The sequence below is a fragment of the Gallinula chloropus genome (genome assembly GCF_964237585.1).
Source record: "Gallinula chloropus genome assembly, chromosome: 2".
NCBI lineage: Eukaryota > Metazoa > Chordata > Aves > Gruiformes > Rallidae > Gallinula > Gallinula chloropus.
In genome coordinates, this window is record NC_140086.1 from 9,326,998 (window position 1) to 9,340,489 (window position 13,492).

General features: G+C 43.9%; 1 protein-coding gene across 1 annotated transcript in view; it reads left to right on the forward strand.

Moving 5' to 3' along the window:
- NDRG1 (N-myc downstream regulated 1) overlaps nt 1-8,993 on the forward strand; it is a 40,001-nt gene extending 31,008 nt beyond the window's left edge. The window contains exons 9-16 of the mRNA XM_084280149.1: nt 291-347; nt 1,227-1,330; nt 1,674-1,730; nt 2,600-2,651; nt 3,406-3,453; nt 5,031-5,066; nt 6,385-6,436; nt 7,123-8,993. Of these exons, the coding sequence (XP_084136275.1) occupies nt 291-347; nt 1,227-1,330; nt 1,674-1,730; nt 2,600-2,651; nt 3,406-3,453; nt 5,031-5,066; nt 6,385-6,436; nt 7,123-7,388 (672 nt within the window). The 3' untranslated portion in view covers nt 7,389-8,993. The remainder of the gene's footprint in view (nt 1-290; nt 348-1,226; nt 1,331-1,673; nt 1,731-2,599; nt 2,652-3,405; nt 3,454-5,030; nt 5,067-6,384; nt 6,437-7,122) is intronic.
- The last annotated feature ends 4,499 nt before the right edge of the window (nt 8,994-13,492 follow it).

Sequence of the window (13,492 nt, forward strand, 5' to 3'; positions counted from 1 at the left end):
ACCAGCTTCAATGTACTGTCAGCAGTGTAGCAGGGAGTGATTCCATGTATACCTATGCCACCAGTAGTGGATTCCCTATATAACTGTTACTAAAGACATTTTATGAACAACTCAAATGACACCTAATGGTGTTACAGTTGAATTGTGTGTGCACGTAAATACCAATCCAGGATATTGTACGTGTAAGGACAGCAGAGAAGCATCCCTTGTTCTACTTATGGGTAGTTGAAAGGTTTCAGTTGTTCAAGGACTCTACTTATATCAGATACTTAAATAATCTTGCTGTTCAGATTTCAGGTTGGACAAACGCTTTACCAGACATGGTCATTTCACATCTTTTTGGAAAGGTAAGGATGTTGAAAGATTCTTCTGATGTGTTCAGTCATCTCTGTTTATCTTCTGGGGTTGGGAGGAGGGAAGAAGCCCTTGCTTAAACAATGAAGTACTTAGTTAAATTGGGAGATAAGATTCATACTTGTGTTGCCAGTATCTTGCTGCCAGGGCTGTGCCCTGACAACTCAAGTGCACCTCAGTCTTGACAGCTCTAGTAGGCACAGCTCCCTGTTTAGATGACCCAACACCTAAACATGAGTATAAGTGTTGTGTGTGCTCATGTCCTGAGCAGAATTACCCCAGGTTTTTATACCATAACGTATTTGTAACTCTTTGAAAGCTGGTTATTAGTACTAACTGTGCTCTTCAGTGCAAGCCTGCTTTAATGGAAAATGAGATTTTGTTTTCTGAGGCTGTTAGTAAATGCAACAGAGAACTGTGTTCCAGCAGAACAAGGAACTAATCTATAAATACTTTAAAAACTGTTTGAAAAAGCTGGTGATTGAAGTCCTTGAAGCTTAGCTATTTACTATTGTGAAATGGGGTACCACACTACATATGTTCATAAGCTTTCAACATCTGCTTTACCCTGGAAACATTTATTCAGCTTCTTACCCTGAATCTTTTGTTGTTTGTTTTAAAACCTTGCGCTTGTCTAACCATCTGCCCTGCAACTACATCTTTTGCACTTTTAAGATCTTGACATGACAACATACTGAAGTTTAGGCAAAAAATGGGATACTGCAGTCAGATGTGAAGTCTGAGTGACACAAGTTGTCCCTTTCTTAAAAGTGCATCCTGTTGTGCAGATATTAGTCTGTGGCTTCTGTGCCATGTCTTCACATCTTTTCAGAAAATAGCTCCTCTTCTGAATGATTCTGTTTCCACTCTAGGAAGAGATTCACAGCAACCATGACCTGATCCATACTTATCGTCAGCATATTATTAATGATATGAATCAAACCAACCTTCATCTCTTTGTCAACTCTTACAACAGGTAAGGACATTTCTAACTGGAAGCTTTCTTTGGAGGCTGTGCAGCTCTTGGATTCGGTATTACTTGTGTGGTGGAATCACTTGTGTTCCCCTATTATACAGTTCTGCTGGACAGTGCCTTTAGGGATCTCAGGTGGTTTGCTTGTGGGAGAAGGAATTTATGCCTCGGCAGGGAGATGGATGGTACAGTGGGGCATTGATACTTCAGGGTAAAGTGGTGGTTCATCAGTTGTAGACTTGTATAAAATTAACATCTGTGTGTGTGCTTCCTCTAAACTAGAAGAATATGTACCTGGTAAAGCTTCATTGTATCAACTGCATTTTTTCCTCTCAACTTTTTTTAGCCGGCGAGACCTAGAGATTGAGCGCCCTGTTCCTGGAATAAATGTTGTCACTCTTCAGTAAGTGTTTTATTTCCTACTAGTTCCCCTCTTTGTGATGTGGCTGAAGAGGTGTGATGAGGGGCTGCATTGCATGTGCATTGCAGAGCTGTAGCTCAATATATTTATGTGTTAGAAAAGGATCTTTTAACTTTGTCTAGAACATAAGAGGTTACTTCAAGTCAGGGTCTGCCATTAGGAAAACATCCCCTCCTAGGGAAGCCCTCTAGGCTTACAGGGTAAATACTTGGGACACAGATGTGCTTAGCTTCACCTGGAAATATGTCCCAGTTAATAGAAACTGTAAGTCTGAGTGTGCTCTAGCTATACCCATGCAGCCAAGAAACAAAAGAAAGGCAACTTTAAAAGAACCAACCAACAACCATTCAGGAAGAGTCACTTGTACCTTATCCATCTGCCAAATCTTCTGCTATAACTTTTCACTTATGAAAACTTGTGCAGTGAAACAGTTCTCAAGTACATTTCTGCTTAACTACTGGTGTTTGTACACAGAAGAATTTGATGTTATGCTCCTCTGCCAATCTGGTTGAAATTGGGTGGACAGGTCCAATACTTGGAGCGTGGGGGTGGGTGGGGGTGAGACTTTGATGCTGATGCCCATGTTGAATTTCTTTTCAAAGAAGGAATAAGAGCACTGGGCTGATAGCTACGAGATGGGGAAAAAGACAGGTTCTCAGGCAAGGTACCAGAGTATGTCAGCACATCTGCAGCTAATACCATGGATTTGATGGGTATTCCAGGTTCCTGGAATACAAACCCAGTCATTTTTGCACATTTAACTGTCTCATCCTTCCAGCAACACAAAATGCAACTTAGGGTAAGGCTGGGCCAGATCAGAGATAGTAATGCTCTTGTGTGCTTCCTTGCAGATGCCCTGTCCTCCTCGTGGTTGGCGACAGCTCCCCGGCGGTGGATGCTGTGGTGAGTACATACAACCGCCTTCGCCATCGTGCTAACAGGCAGCCAAGCCAAGGAGCTGTGCGGGGCCAGCAGAGCTTCCTTCCTCGCAGCAATCTCAGGGCTATCGATCCAGCCCAGCTGGCTTTCCCCTTTCCAGCCACGGCAGAGCTGCCATTAATTCCTTGCTGTTTGTCCCCTCTGAGCACCATTATTTCATAGCTGCTGCGCTAGGAACAATCGCCACAGCAGTTCCAGTGAACCGCAAATATTTTCCTTTAGAGAGGAATCTGCTGCTGGTATTTTCGCTTGTTCTGTGGTGTTGGAGCTCTGCCCTGGGTCACTATGGAAGCAAAGAGCTTCTTTTTTGACCGCTATAACTCACTCCAGATGACTGGGTGACTTCAAATGCTGTGCCTTAACAGGCATGCCCAGTCTGCTGGCCTGTGGCCATATGGCTGATCACTACTTGGGATGCTCCCAGATGACCCCAAATCACAAGATAAACAAAACTTGTTGCTGCTGGAGTCCCAGAAGCTGATAAAAAAAAGCTTGATTTCCCAACTAACAGGTTGATTTGTACATGGAAAAGAATGAAATATGAACTGCCCCACCTGGGTTAAAGGGGTATATATGTATATATAGTTTTTGTACAGAGCCTTAAGATACCCAATTTAGTATTTATTAATCCAGAAAACAAGCCATTTAATCTGTTTTCATCTAGAAGGTTGTAATTAAAATTTTGTATCTAATACCTTATGCTGCTGTTTTAATACAGGTTGAATGCAACTCAAAGCTGGACCCAACAAGGACCACACTTCTGAAGGTAATAACAGAAGCTGGGTTTTTTTAAATAAACATTCCCCTCATTTAAAGTCAGATGGATTGACTAATAAAAGCAGAACCAGAGCAATCTGCTGCAGTAAACATAACACGTTGAGAGTCCAGTTCTGATGTGGAAAGGCAGTTCCTTCAGAGATAAGAGTATTTTAGGGGGACAAGCGAGAGTAGGGTTGTCTTGTTCAAGGTTAACAGGGAATTTCTCAGCTCCTCTACTTGAAAACATTAGGGGTGAGACTTGAAACACTCAGTATTTCACATATTCATAATGAATTTTACTAGAGCTGGGCAAAGCTGGTCTCGAAGTATTTGAAGCTTTGAAAAAAGCCATCAGCAGTGTGGAAGTGCAAACCAACATGCTCTGTTGCTGTGCTTGCCTGTCCATCAGCAGTAGTGTTGGATGAACAGGGAGCTGATCTATGAGCTGTGGTTTTCTCACCCTGCCTTTTATGAGGACATGGTCCAGAACATTTTACTGTTGGAAATAGCTCTGATTTTCTAAAGCTGGTAAGATGCTCATCCAAACATCATGCTAGGGATTTGGCTGATACTTGGCATTCAGGATACGGCTGCATTCTTCAGCTTGTTACTGATGAAGTAAAGCAGAATGAGTGCAATAGGATGCAAACAGTGAAGCAAGTTTCATCATTCTGCTGCTGCATCCCTAGCAGTTTCATCATGTTACCACATCTCTCTTCATTGAACTGGTCGGTGAAAACTGTAACAAACTGATTCTTTTTTTAAACACTTTTTACTCTTAACTCTGAGGAGTTATGCTCACCTACCACATGGATGTGGCAAACTCACCCTAAGAAAAAAATCTGATGCTATCTCAGATCCTCTATCAGCGGTGCGCCTTTGTTCAGTCCAGGGGTACAGCTGATGCCAGATTCTGTTACAGGCCTGTTTTCCTGCGAACTAATCCTAGATAGGATTTGGGGTTTCCTGTAATTTACAACTCAACTGTTTTCAGCCTGTGGTGTTCTTGGAACAAGACTGTTTTTGTTGGGTTGTCTTTGAGGGGTGGAGTGGCAGGAAAAATGAAGTGCTCCAATAATATTACATGCACTCAAGATAGCTTTTCTAATTTGGCTTTCCCTGCTTCCCTTGGCAAGTCAGGCTGATGCTTGCTGTCCGCAATCTCAGCAAATCGGTTTTCCCTCTCACCTCTGAGGTTTAGGTGTTTGTTCTCTCTCCCCTGTTTGTCATTCAGGTCAGTACTGAGTCACCTTATTGTAATTCAGAACTGAACTTGTAACCAGGACTAATAGGCTAGTTTCTAAGAAAATGGTAATCACTGCGTAGCAAAAAACCCCACTTATTTGTAGCTCCAGCTGATGCTTTGCCTGAGGGTCAGGACACTTTGGGGTTTTCTTTAGATTTTATAGAAGTTTACCTGCTTGCTTTGATGCCTTCATCTACACCTACATTACTCACACAACAAAAGGAAACGTGGGGTGCTTTTTTTCTACCAGAGAGCTAAAAGGGTGATTTCAATATATCCTGACCATAAATGAGTTCCTCTGGGGTTGTGCTAACTGGCTGTGTTTATCCCTGTTTCAGATGGCTGACTGTGGTGGGCTCCCTCAGGTTTCCCAGGTAGGATTTGCCTGTTTGAAACCCTCCTAATCCTGTTCTGCAGCATGTCTGGCTGCAACAAATGGGTGTTTTCCTGTAGGGTACTCACTGTTCCCAAATGTTAGCCAAAAGGATGGTTATGATTTCACGAGTAATGATGTCAGTTGGTCATCTGAGCTTTCTTTTTTTTCTTCAAAGACCAATGAAGCGCAAAACTGACTGGGAGGGGATATTATTTCCACTAATTTGATTCTTAACCAAGTAAAGGTCTGAGGTGGGAAAGCAGAGGTATTATTTTATATGCCTGTCTACTAAGCTAACATGGATTAAGGCTTCAGTACTAGTGTGTTAAACATATTTTTATTTGGACTATTTATAGTGTAGATCAGGGAAGTGGGAGGCAGGAAATAACGCTATGTTCTTGCATCCACTGGCCCAGCTTGTCTGAGAATGAGCACGAGTTGCTGAAATATATTTAGGCATAAATTCCAAGGCTGCTATTAAAACCAGGCTGGGAACGTTTAAAACTCACCTATGCTCTAGTGCTGCTTCACTAAAACAACTGACCTGTAAATCAGGTTTAGGATGTGGTGCTTTTTAAATGGATTTCTAGGTAATTGAATGTGATGTTCCCAAACTATCCGGGGGAAAAACTGAATTTGTAATTATTGCATCTGAGAAGCCCCTGCATGGGTGGTGTGTGCTCCTCTGGGGTGGGTGGGAAGGCTTTTTTAAAGGTACAGAACAGTATCTGCACTGTTCCTCTTTGACAGTCTTCTCCCTGAACAGATTCAGATGAAATTATGACAAATACAGGCAATATTTGCAATGTCAGTAATGGAGATTGAGGTTTATTTGGCCACTGCCAGCAGCAGAGAACACAGCAAGTGCCTCGCTGCAAGATTCAGTCACACGCGGTGTGCTTGTGTATTCCTGCTGGGTTTTTTGCCCTATAAACATAACAATCAGCTCTGACTAGCTGGATTTGTTCTCTGCTGACTCGGAATCACTGAATTACTGACACTGTGTGAGTCATGGTGTGTATTTTGAGACCAGTTTTGCTCATCTGCTGCAGTAACTGCATGAGCGAAGCTTGGGCCAGGCTTAGACCACTCTAGTTGCTTCTCTGGAAGTGCCATTCTGAAATGGATTTGTCCATTTGGTAAAATGAACAGGGTAGGGAAGGGAATGGTGGAATTTGCTCAAGTTTGAGACATTCAGTAGAACCTGGAGAATATTTAAGGTATCTCTGTTCGGTTAAGGCACTTGTGGTTTCTGTAATGTTGTGATATAACAAACTTGCTGAGAATCCCATACAATAATACTCTTTCTCTTTCAGCCTGCCAAACTTGCAGAAGCTTTCAAATACTTTGTTCAGGGAATGGGATACAGTAAGTATTGGTTTTATGGAATTGGTTCATCTGGCTAGCAAAGTTTGCTGGGCATCTAAGCACAGAGTCTTAAGATCCCAAATGTATGATCTTTTCCCTGTTGGGTTTGGGTGTGCAAGGGAAAGACACCTGTAGTGTGACTGGGTGAAGGGTTTTCAGACCAAATTGTGTTTGGTAGAGAGGTTTTTAGACAGATTTACTTTGACATTTTTAAGGTGGGTATCTGTATCAGCATCCCTTTGTTGCATCACAAGAGATGATTCATATGCTGCATGTGACATTTAAAACCTCATTAGTTCAGAGACTTCTTCAGTTTGTAGCTGTTTGTCCTTCCTGCATGTGCTTCTGAGGACTGCTCTTGTGTAGGTGCATTGCTGGCTTGGGCTCCCAGCAAGGGTTAAGCATCCAAAAGTATCAGGAGGTCTTTCCTTTTCCTCTGGATTACTGCAGCTGCAGTGACAAGCTGTAAACTGTCATGAATCTCTCAGCCCTGGCCACCAATCAGTCATTTGTGATCCTTAACTGTATGACTGGAGCAGTGGTACTTTGACACAGGGAGCTACTGTGGAAAGTACACATGGGACCCTGAAGGCTTCTCCAAGAGTGGTTAGGGCTGGAGAGGAAGGAAGGCAGGGCTTCCTTCCAAGCCCACAAAGCAAGGCATTAACAAAAGACTCTTCTTCCAGTCCCCTCTGCCAGCATGACCAGGCTGATGAGGTCCCGCACCGCTTCTGGCTCCAGCGTAACCTCTTTGGAAGGACAGAGGAGCCGGTCTCACACCGGGGAAGGAACGAGAAGCCGGTCTCACACCGGGGAGGGAACGAGGAGCCGATCCCACACTGGGGATGGTGCCAGGAACCGCTCCCACACAGACACACGCATCGAGCTGACGCCAAACTCAGCAAGCAATGCTGAACAATCAAGCCCCAAGTCCATGGAAGTGTCCTGTTAGGTGGCCATGGGAGGTTTAAACTGGTCACGGTGTGGAGAAAAAAAGTAATGGATGCCCCCTGTGTATCACAAAAACATAACTGGTATTAATCTCAAGCTATTCTGTAGGATGAGCTCTGTTCACCAGGGTCTGACAGGGACCAAAGAAAAGAAGCATCTCATTTGCTCTGTCGTTATTCTTGTAACTCAGACAGTTGCTGCTATTGTGCCCTCCTTCAATGGATGCCAAATTCTAAAGGATACTTGCCAAAAGCTGATGTGGCTGTAAACACTTCAGAGTCAAACCAGACTTGCTTAATATCCTCCTTTAAAAATCAAAGCTGTTACATGCCCCTTTATCTGTTACTTGCTTGAAGTAAACTGGCACAATTTGAGATGAGTTTCAAAGAGGGGGGAGGAAAAATAATCACTATTGTGGATGGCTGTTAAAGAAGGGAATGAAACGAATGTGTTATGGCCTCATGTTGAAGCTGGAGTTGAATTCCTTGTATATAGCTTGACTTCAAATGATAGAGAAGTTAATGTATCGTGCATTTATAGGCCTTCTAATTCATTAGTATTTGAGCCTGTTTTCCTATGTACAATAATATACTAAAATAGGCGATTTTTAATGTGACTTTGAGACAAACTAAATCTTTAAGCTTTTTTATTTCACTTCTTTGAGATTTAGTTCCAGTCTTTTCCTCTCCCCCCCACTCCTAGACCCTAAAACCTGCTTAGCCAAATGAGGAAAGGATTTAAAATTAATAAGCAAGGTAGCATTTCCTCTTTGGGTTCTTGGGCCAAAGGGCTTTACCATACTGAAAAAGCTGGTGTAGCTGTGACAAGTAGGGCTAGCCGTACATGCCAGCAAAGCAGGAGCAGCTTGGTTTTTCCTTCAGACAGCTTCTTATCTCTGCAGCTCAAGGTTTTGTGTCCAGCACAATTGTGATAAAATCAGGATTCTGTAAGCTAAGGCAGATCCAGCTGTTCTTTGTCAGGAGAGATGAATAACTGTGGCATGGCATGTAATTAGATACTGTACATTCAACTGCCACTAATTACTAGATTTGAAACAGATGAGATCTCACTGGTGCTGAGGAGTGTGTGTATTCCACAATGTGGCAGAGCAGCAAGGCTCTATCTGTGAAACACAGTGTGTAATGACTGCACAAATGTAATGATCTACTGGTTGTGCATCTTTTTGTAGCTTCATGGTACCCTGGGTTACCTTTGATGCTAGTGGCTTGATAGCTTTCTGACAGTCAGATTTCTCACACTTGGGTGTTCCTAAGTTTGTCCTTCCATAGGCAGTGGGACAGGATTTCCCAAGCTCCAGCACATACCTGCTGCATTACAGTCCTCACACAAACAAGAAAGCTCAAAATGCCGAGCAGTTAAATAGCAAATGTTAATACTTTGGGATTGCTTGTTCAGAAGAACACCACCTAGGTTACTTTATATTGACTAACTTCAGCTCTTGTGTAGAATATCCATAACAGTTTGTGGGAAGAAAAGACAATTTCCAGAAAGAATAAAGCTATTGTGTAAAGTCTATAAAGAAAAGTTTCTTAATGAAGTATTTGTATTTATTTCAAAACAAATAAATTTGTAACTTTGCAATGTATGGTGTCTTCATGTTTTGCCAGGAGTGTGGTAGCCTTTCCCAATGGGAATATATTCTTGTCACCCCTTTATCTCAATTACATGGTTTTCCTTTTGCCCATATCTCTGCCTTTCCCTACTCCTGTCATCAGAGATTTTTTTTTCCACTCCAGTCTCATTACAGGAAGAAAATATGAAACACTTCAGTATTAGGTGTGACTGGCTATTTGAAGTACTAAGGAATGCTTTTGCTCGAACAAATGCATGACAAAGTGGAGGGCTTGGTATGCAGGACTATTTATTTGCTGTTGGAAGTTTTCTTTTCTCCCTGGATACGGTACTGCCTTGTGCACAGATCTGTGCTCTGTACACAGAGTCCCTTGCTGGGGTTGGTGCCATGCTCACTGCATCTCTTCTGTTCCCACTCTGATCTGCAAATCTGATGTGTAGCATATTCCTCACTAATCTCAGGAGGTATTTGGGCTTCCTGGCTGAAGTTCCAGATGCCACTCTTGAGTCTCTAAAAACTGTTCTTGGACTTCTTGCAAGACTAACTTCAGAAGAAGAGAGAGATTAACCCTTCCCAAGGAAGTCTTCAAAGGATTTGGGGAATACAAGGAGATTATTCTAAAGGTACAGGAAGAGTTTATCACATTGCTTTATTCCCACTCTTAAATCAGAAGTATAGTTGTCCTTTTTCACCTTAAGCTTCTGTATCTTAGTGGTTTCCTGCTAGAAGATTGGGGTTTTTCATAAATTGAGCCATATCTGCCCTTCACAGGGAAGCATCCCTCAGTGGGTTTGGAGACTCCTTTCCATGTGCTATGGGGGCTGTGAGCACTGATGCTGTTCATTGGGCTTGCTGGGTAGGAGAGGGGAGCTAGGTCACCAAAATGACTCTGCTGTGCTTTGTGTTGGGACCTTTGTGAGGATGTGGTGCTCTTACCTACTGAGGGTTTCAGGGACAAGTGGGTTTGGCTTTGTTGGAACTATTTTGGGCTGCTCCTTTCTCCTGCATCTCAAAATCCTGTGATAGGAAGAGGCAAAAGCAAATATTTGGTATGCCTGAGCCAAGGCTCTGCTAGAAGTGATGATTCAGCAGTTGTGGTTGGATTGATACCAGCAAAGGGCTTGATTTGGTTAACTAGTGCCAGTGAAAACGGGAGGAACTTGTGCCAACTCATCTTACAAAAGAAGGGCAAAGTTATGTGCTTTTCTGGGAATGGCTAATCATTCCTTCCATCCACAAGGACACCATGGTGCGCCTGTCAAGCCTAGGCAGTGTATTTTTTGTTTAACAGGGAGGAATGCATCCAAGCCTCCTTGCAGCACAAAAGGATCTGCAAGCACTTCTGAGCAGTGAGGAGTTGCTATGGACCGCTATAAATGTCAGCTTTGCAACAAAAAGTATTCATTTGGCAAGGAACAGCATGTACCTGTACAGAAAAGCTAGAAGGCAGCACAGAGGAGTGATGTCTTGCCTTATGCAAGGAGTTGACTTCTCTTTCCCTGCAGTGCTGGTCTCCTGGCAATTTTAGCTGGTGCTATAACCAAAGAGTGTGAAGTGGCTTGCAAGTTTATTACAATTTTTTTATAAAACTGCTTCCTAGAGCTTGTAAATTCTGAGTTCTGCATCCTTCTTGGGGGCAGAGAGAGCCTGGATACTGCAGTGTCCCTAAACTAGAAAAGATCAACTGGGGTTTCCACCTTTTTCTCAAAGGGTGAATGGCCACTGAGAGCTTCTGCAGCATGGAAGACATTCGTATTGGCTAATAGAAGGCTCCACAAGAGGAAAAAACAGTTCCTCCCTCGCAGTGCTTTTGAGGTTAGAGTGGAAAAGGAGTTTCTCAGGGACCAAGGGGCTTCCTGATTGCATTAATGTATCTCAACACTGAATGTTTGCTGTATCAGTCCCCTTCAGAACCACTGGTAGAAAGGATGTCACTGCTGATTTCTGAGTTCTTTCCACCTCAGCCTGGGCCTCCACATCAACTGTACAAAAACCTGGCTACATTTCAAGCTGCCTTTCCTCGCAGAGGAGGGGTGGAAGACGATGTGCCAATACCTTGTCCCAGCAGGACTCTTGTGCTGAAGGATGTTGCTTGCCTCTTGAAAAATCTCGAGAGACTAAACAGCTGGAAACTTTAACCTAGATGTGTTTGGGGAGGGTATAATTAATTTCATGTGTTGCAAGTGATGGACTGAGCTGGAGAGAAACAGTTTATAGCAAAGCTGCTTATTTTTTTTTTTTCCTCTCCATTGGTGGAATCCTCTTTCTGTCTGTTTTTGCATCTTGTGCAGAGCGTCTGTTGCAATCCTCAACAGGACAGTAATGCAGTCTGTTGTTTCTACCAACACAACACATTGAGCGGTGTCTTGCAAGTGCTGCTTGCAGCTCAGTCCTCCTCCTTCCCACACGCTGTCTGCCTTATTTTTTGGTGTGGTTTTTTTCCCCCTCTTCACTATTTTGCATGATTTTGTATTCCCTGGAGCTGAAAGTCTCCCTGGGCCTGTCTATAGGAACAGCTGTTTCGATATGTGGATTTTGTGTTTCCACCGAGCCAAGCGTCGGTAGCTGGTCACTGCTATGCCCCGTGTTTAAATGACTGAGAGAAAGGATGTCACGGTATTTTAACAGATCAACCCATCCCCCTCAGCCCTTTGTAACAGACAGACAGAGCCTCTCACTGTTTCTAGCTGTTGCTTCATTAAGGGCTCCATTCATTTCATAAACAACACAGCTGGCGACCAGCGTTGGGAGGAAGGGGGGGAAGGAAGGGGGGGAGAAAAAAAAGGCTTGTGATTGCAACAGCCCAACAGTTCAATGTCTGTTCCCTGCACCTCAGCGTGGGGACGGTTTGCTCACCCAGCACCTCCTTGGGGCTGGAGGAGGGTTGTAGTTTGTATGTAATTAGAGGCAGCCCCTAAGCCCATACACCCTATGTATTTTGGGCAGTGGTGGCTGTGGGGTGTGTATCAGACACTAGATGCAGACATCAATGGGCATCTCCAGAAGAGCCCGAGGGTTGAGGAAAGGAGGTAGCAGGCAGCTCTTCCTTCCTTCCCCAGCAGCACCACCACAGTGAGCTGGAAAAATTATCCTTGGATGACCCGCCACGCTCTGCAATTGCTTATGGCTGAAGGGGATTACGGGATTCAGGCCAAGGTCAGTGCGTAAAGGGGGCTGGGAGAGGAAAGGGCTGTTTACTCAGTGGTCACACTCAGGAGGGGTAGGGCAGCTTCAGGCAAAGCCTATATTAGCCATGGCCCTCAGAAGAGGACAAGAGCTGCTGCCAGCCTGGACTTCTCAACCCTTGACTCTGTGCGTGTGTACATGTGGGTAGACAGGTCCCTGTGAGGCTCAGCACCCTGCACACAGCAAGGTGGGCAGCGAAGGTGCTGTTGCTAAACTGTGGTTTGGCCCACATGGTGGACCCAGTATTGGCTGGGTCATGGCCAATGTACTTACAGGGCTCGGAGAGCCTGTCCCGAGTAAAGGTGCCACTCGGCCCCTTGCACACCAATGAGATGCACACAGACATTCTTGCTGTTCCTCAGGCCTGCTCCTGTATGTCTCCAGCTGGGAAATTGTCATTTATTGACTGATTGAAATGTTTTTTCATCAATTTTAACAATAAACAGTGACCAAATTATAATAATAACAACTTATTTATTTATTTATTGCCACCAGTTACCAATGTTGAACTTTGTGGTGAGTCCTTCCACATTGCTGACACAGGCTCTGAAGACAAGATCTCACGGGGGTAGAGCCTAGCACGGTTGTCCCAGGATCAGCACTTTACTTGGAAAGTGCAGACTACTTAGGAGATGACGGGTTTCCCAGCCTAGACCAAACTGTGGTGGCTGAGAAAGCAGCAGGAAGCCCTTCACACAAGATCACTTGCTTGGCAGCTGCCATATGTACAAGCAGAAGACGCAGAGGCCAGATGGGACTTCTGATGCCTTGTAGAGGCAGCAGAGAAATGTGCTACTCTTGCCGAAACCCATTGCCAGAGGCACAATTGGCTGGAATGTGGTTAAAAAATGCAGGGAACTTCCCTTCCCAGCAAAAAAAAAAAACCCACAGCACGCTGAAGGTGAAGCCTGAGGAGAAGGTGCTTTCTTGTCTAATGCCCTGGTAACCTAAGCAAGCCCAACACAGACCTGTCCTTGTGCAGGACAGGAAGCCACTCAAACTGTTTAAGTTCCTACAGAGGCAGGTAACCTTGTTCAGGCAGGAAAGCAAACTTAATTTGTGGGAAAACTCTGCAAGTATCTTTTTTTTCTTCCAGTATTAAATGGTAGAGTCCTGACTGGGATTAGCTCTGAGGATGTTTACATACAGAGATATGGAATAACGAGCCTTTAATTTTAATGCTTTTCCCCACGTCTTTAATAACTTCGTTTGAACAATTTCTGCCTGTACAGCTGCTGCAAACAGGTTATTCCTGCAGCCTCTTGAGAGAGCTGATAAAGAAGACATGCTTATGCGTGCTGAGTAACACATTCCACTGCTCAGAG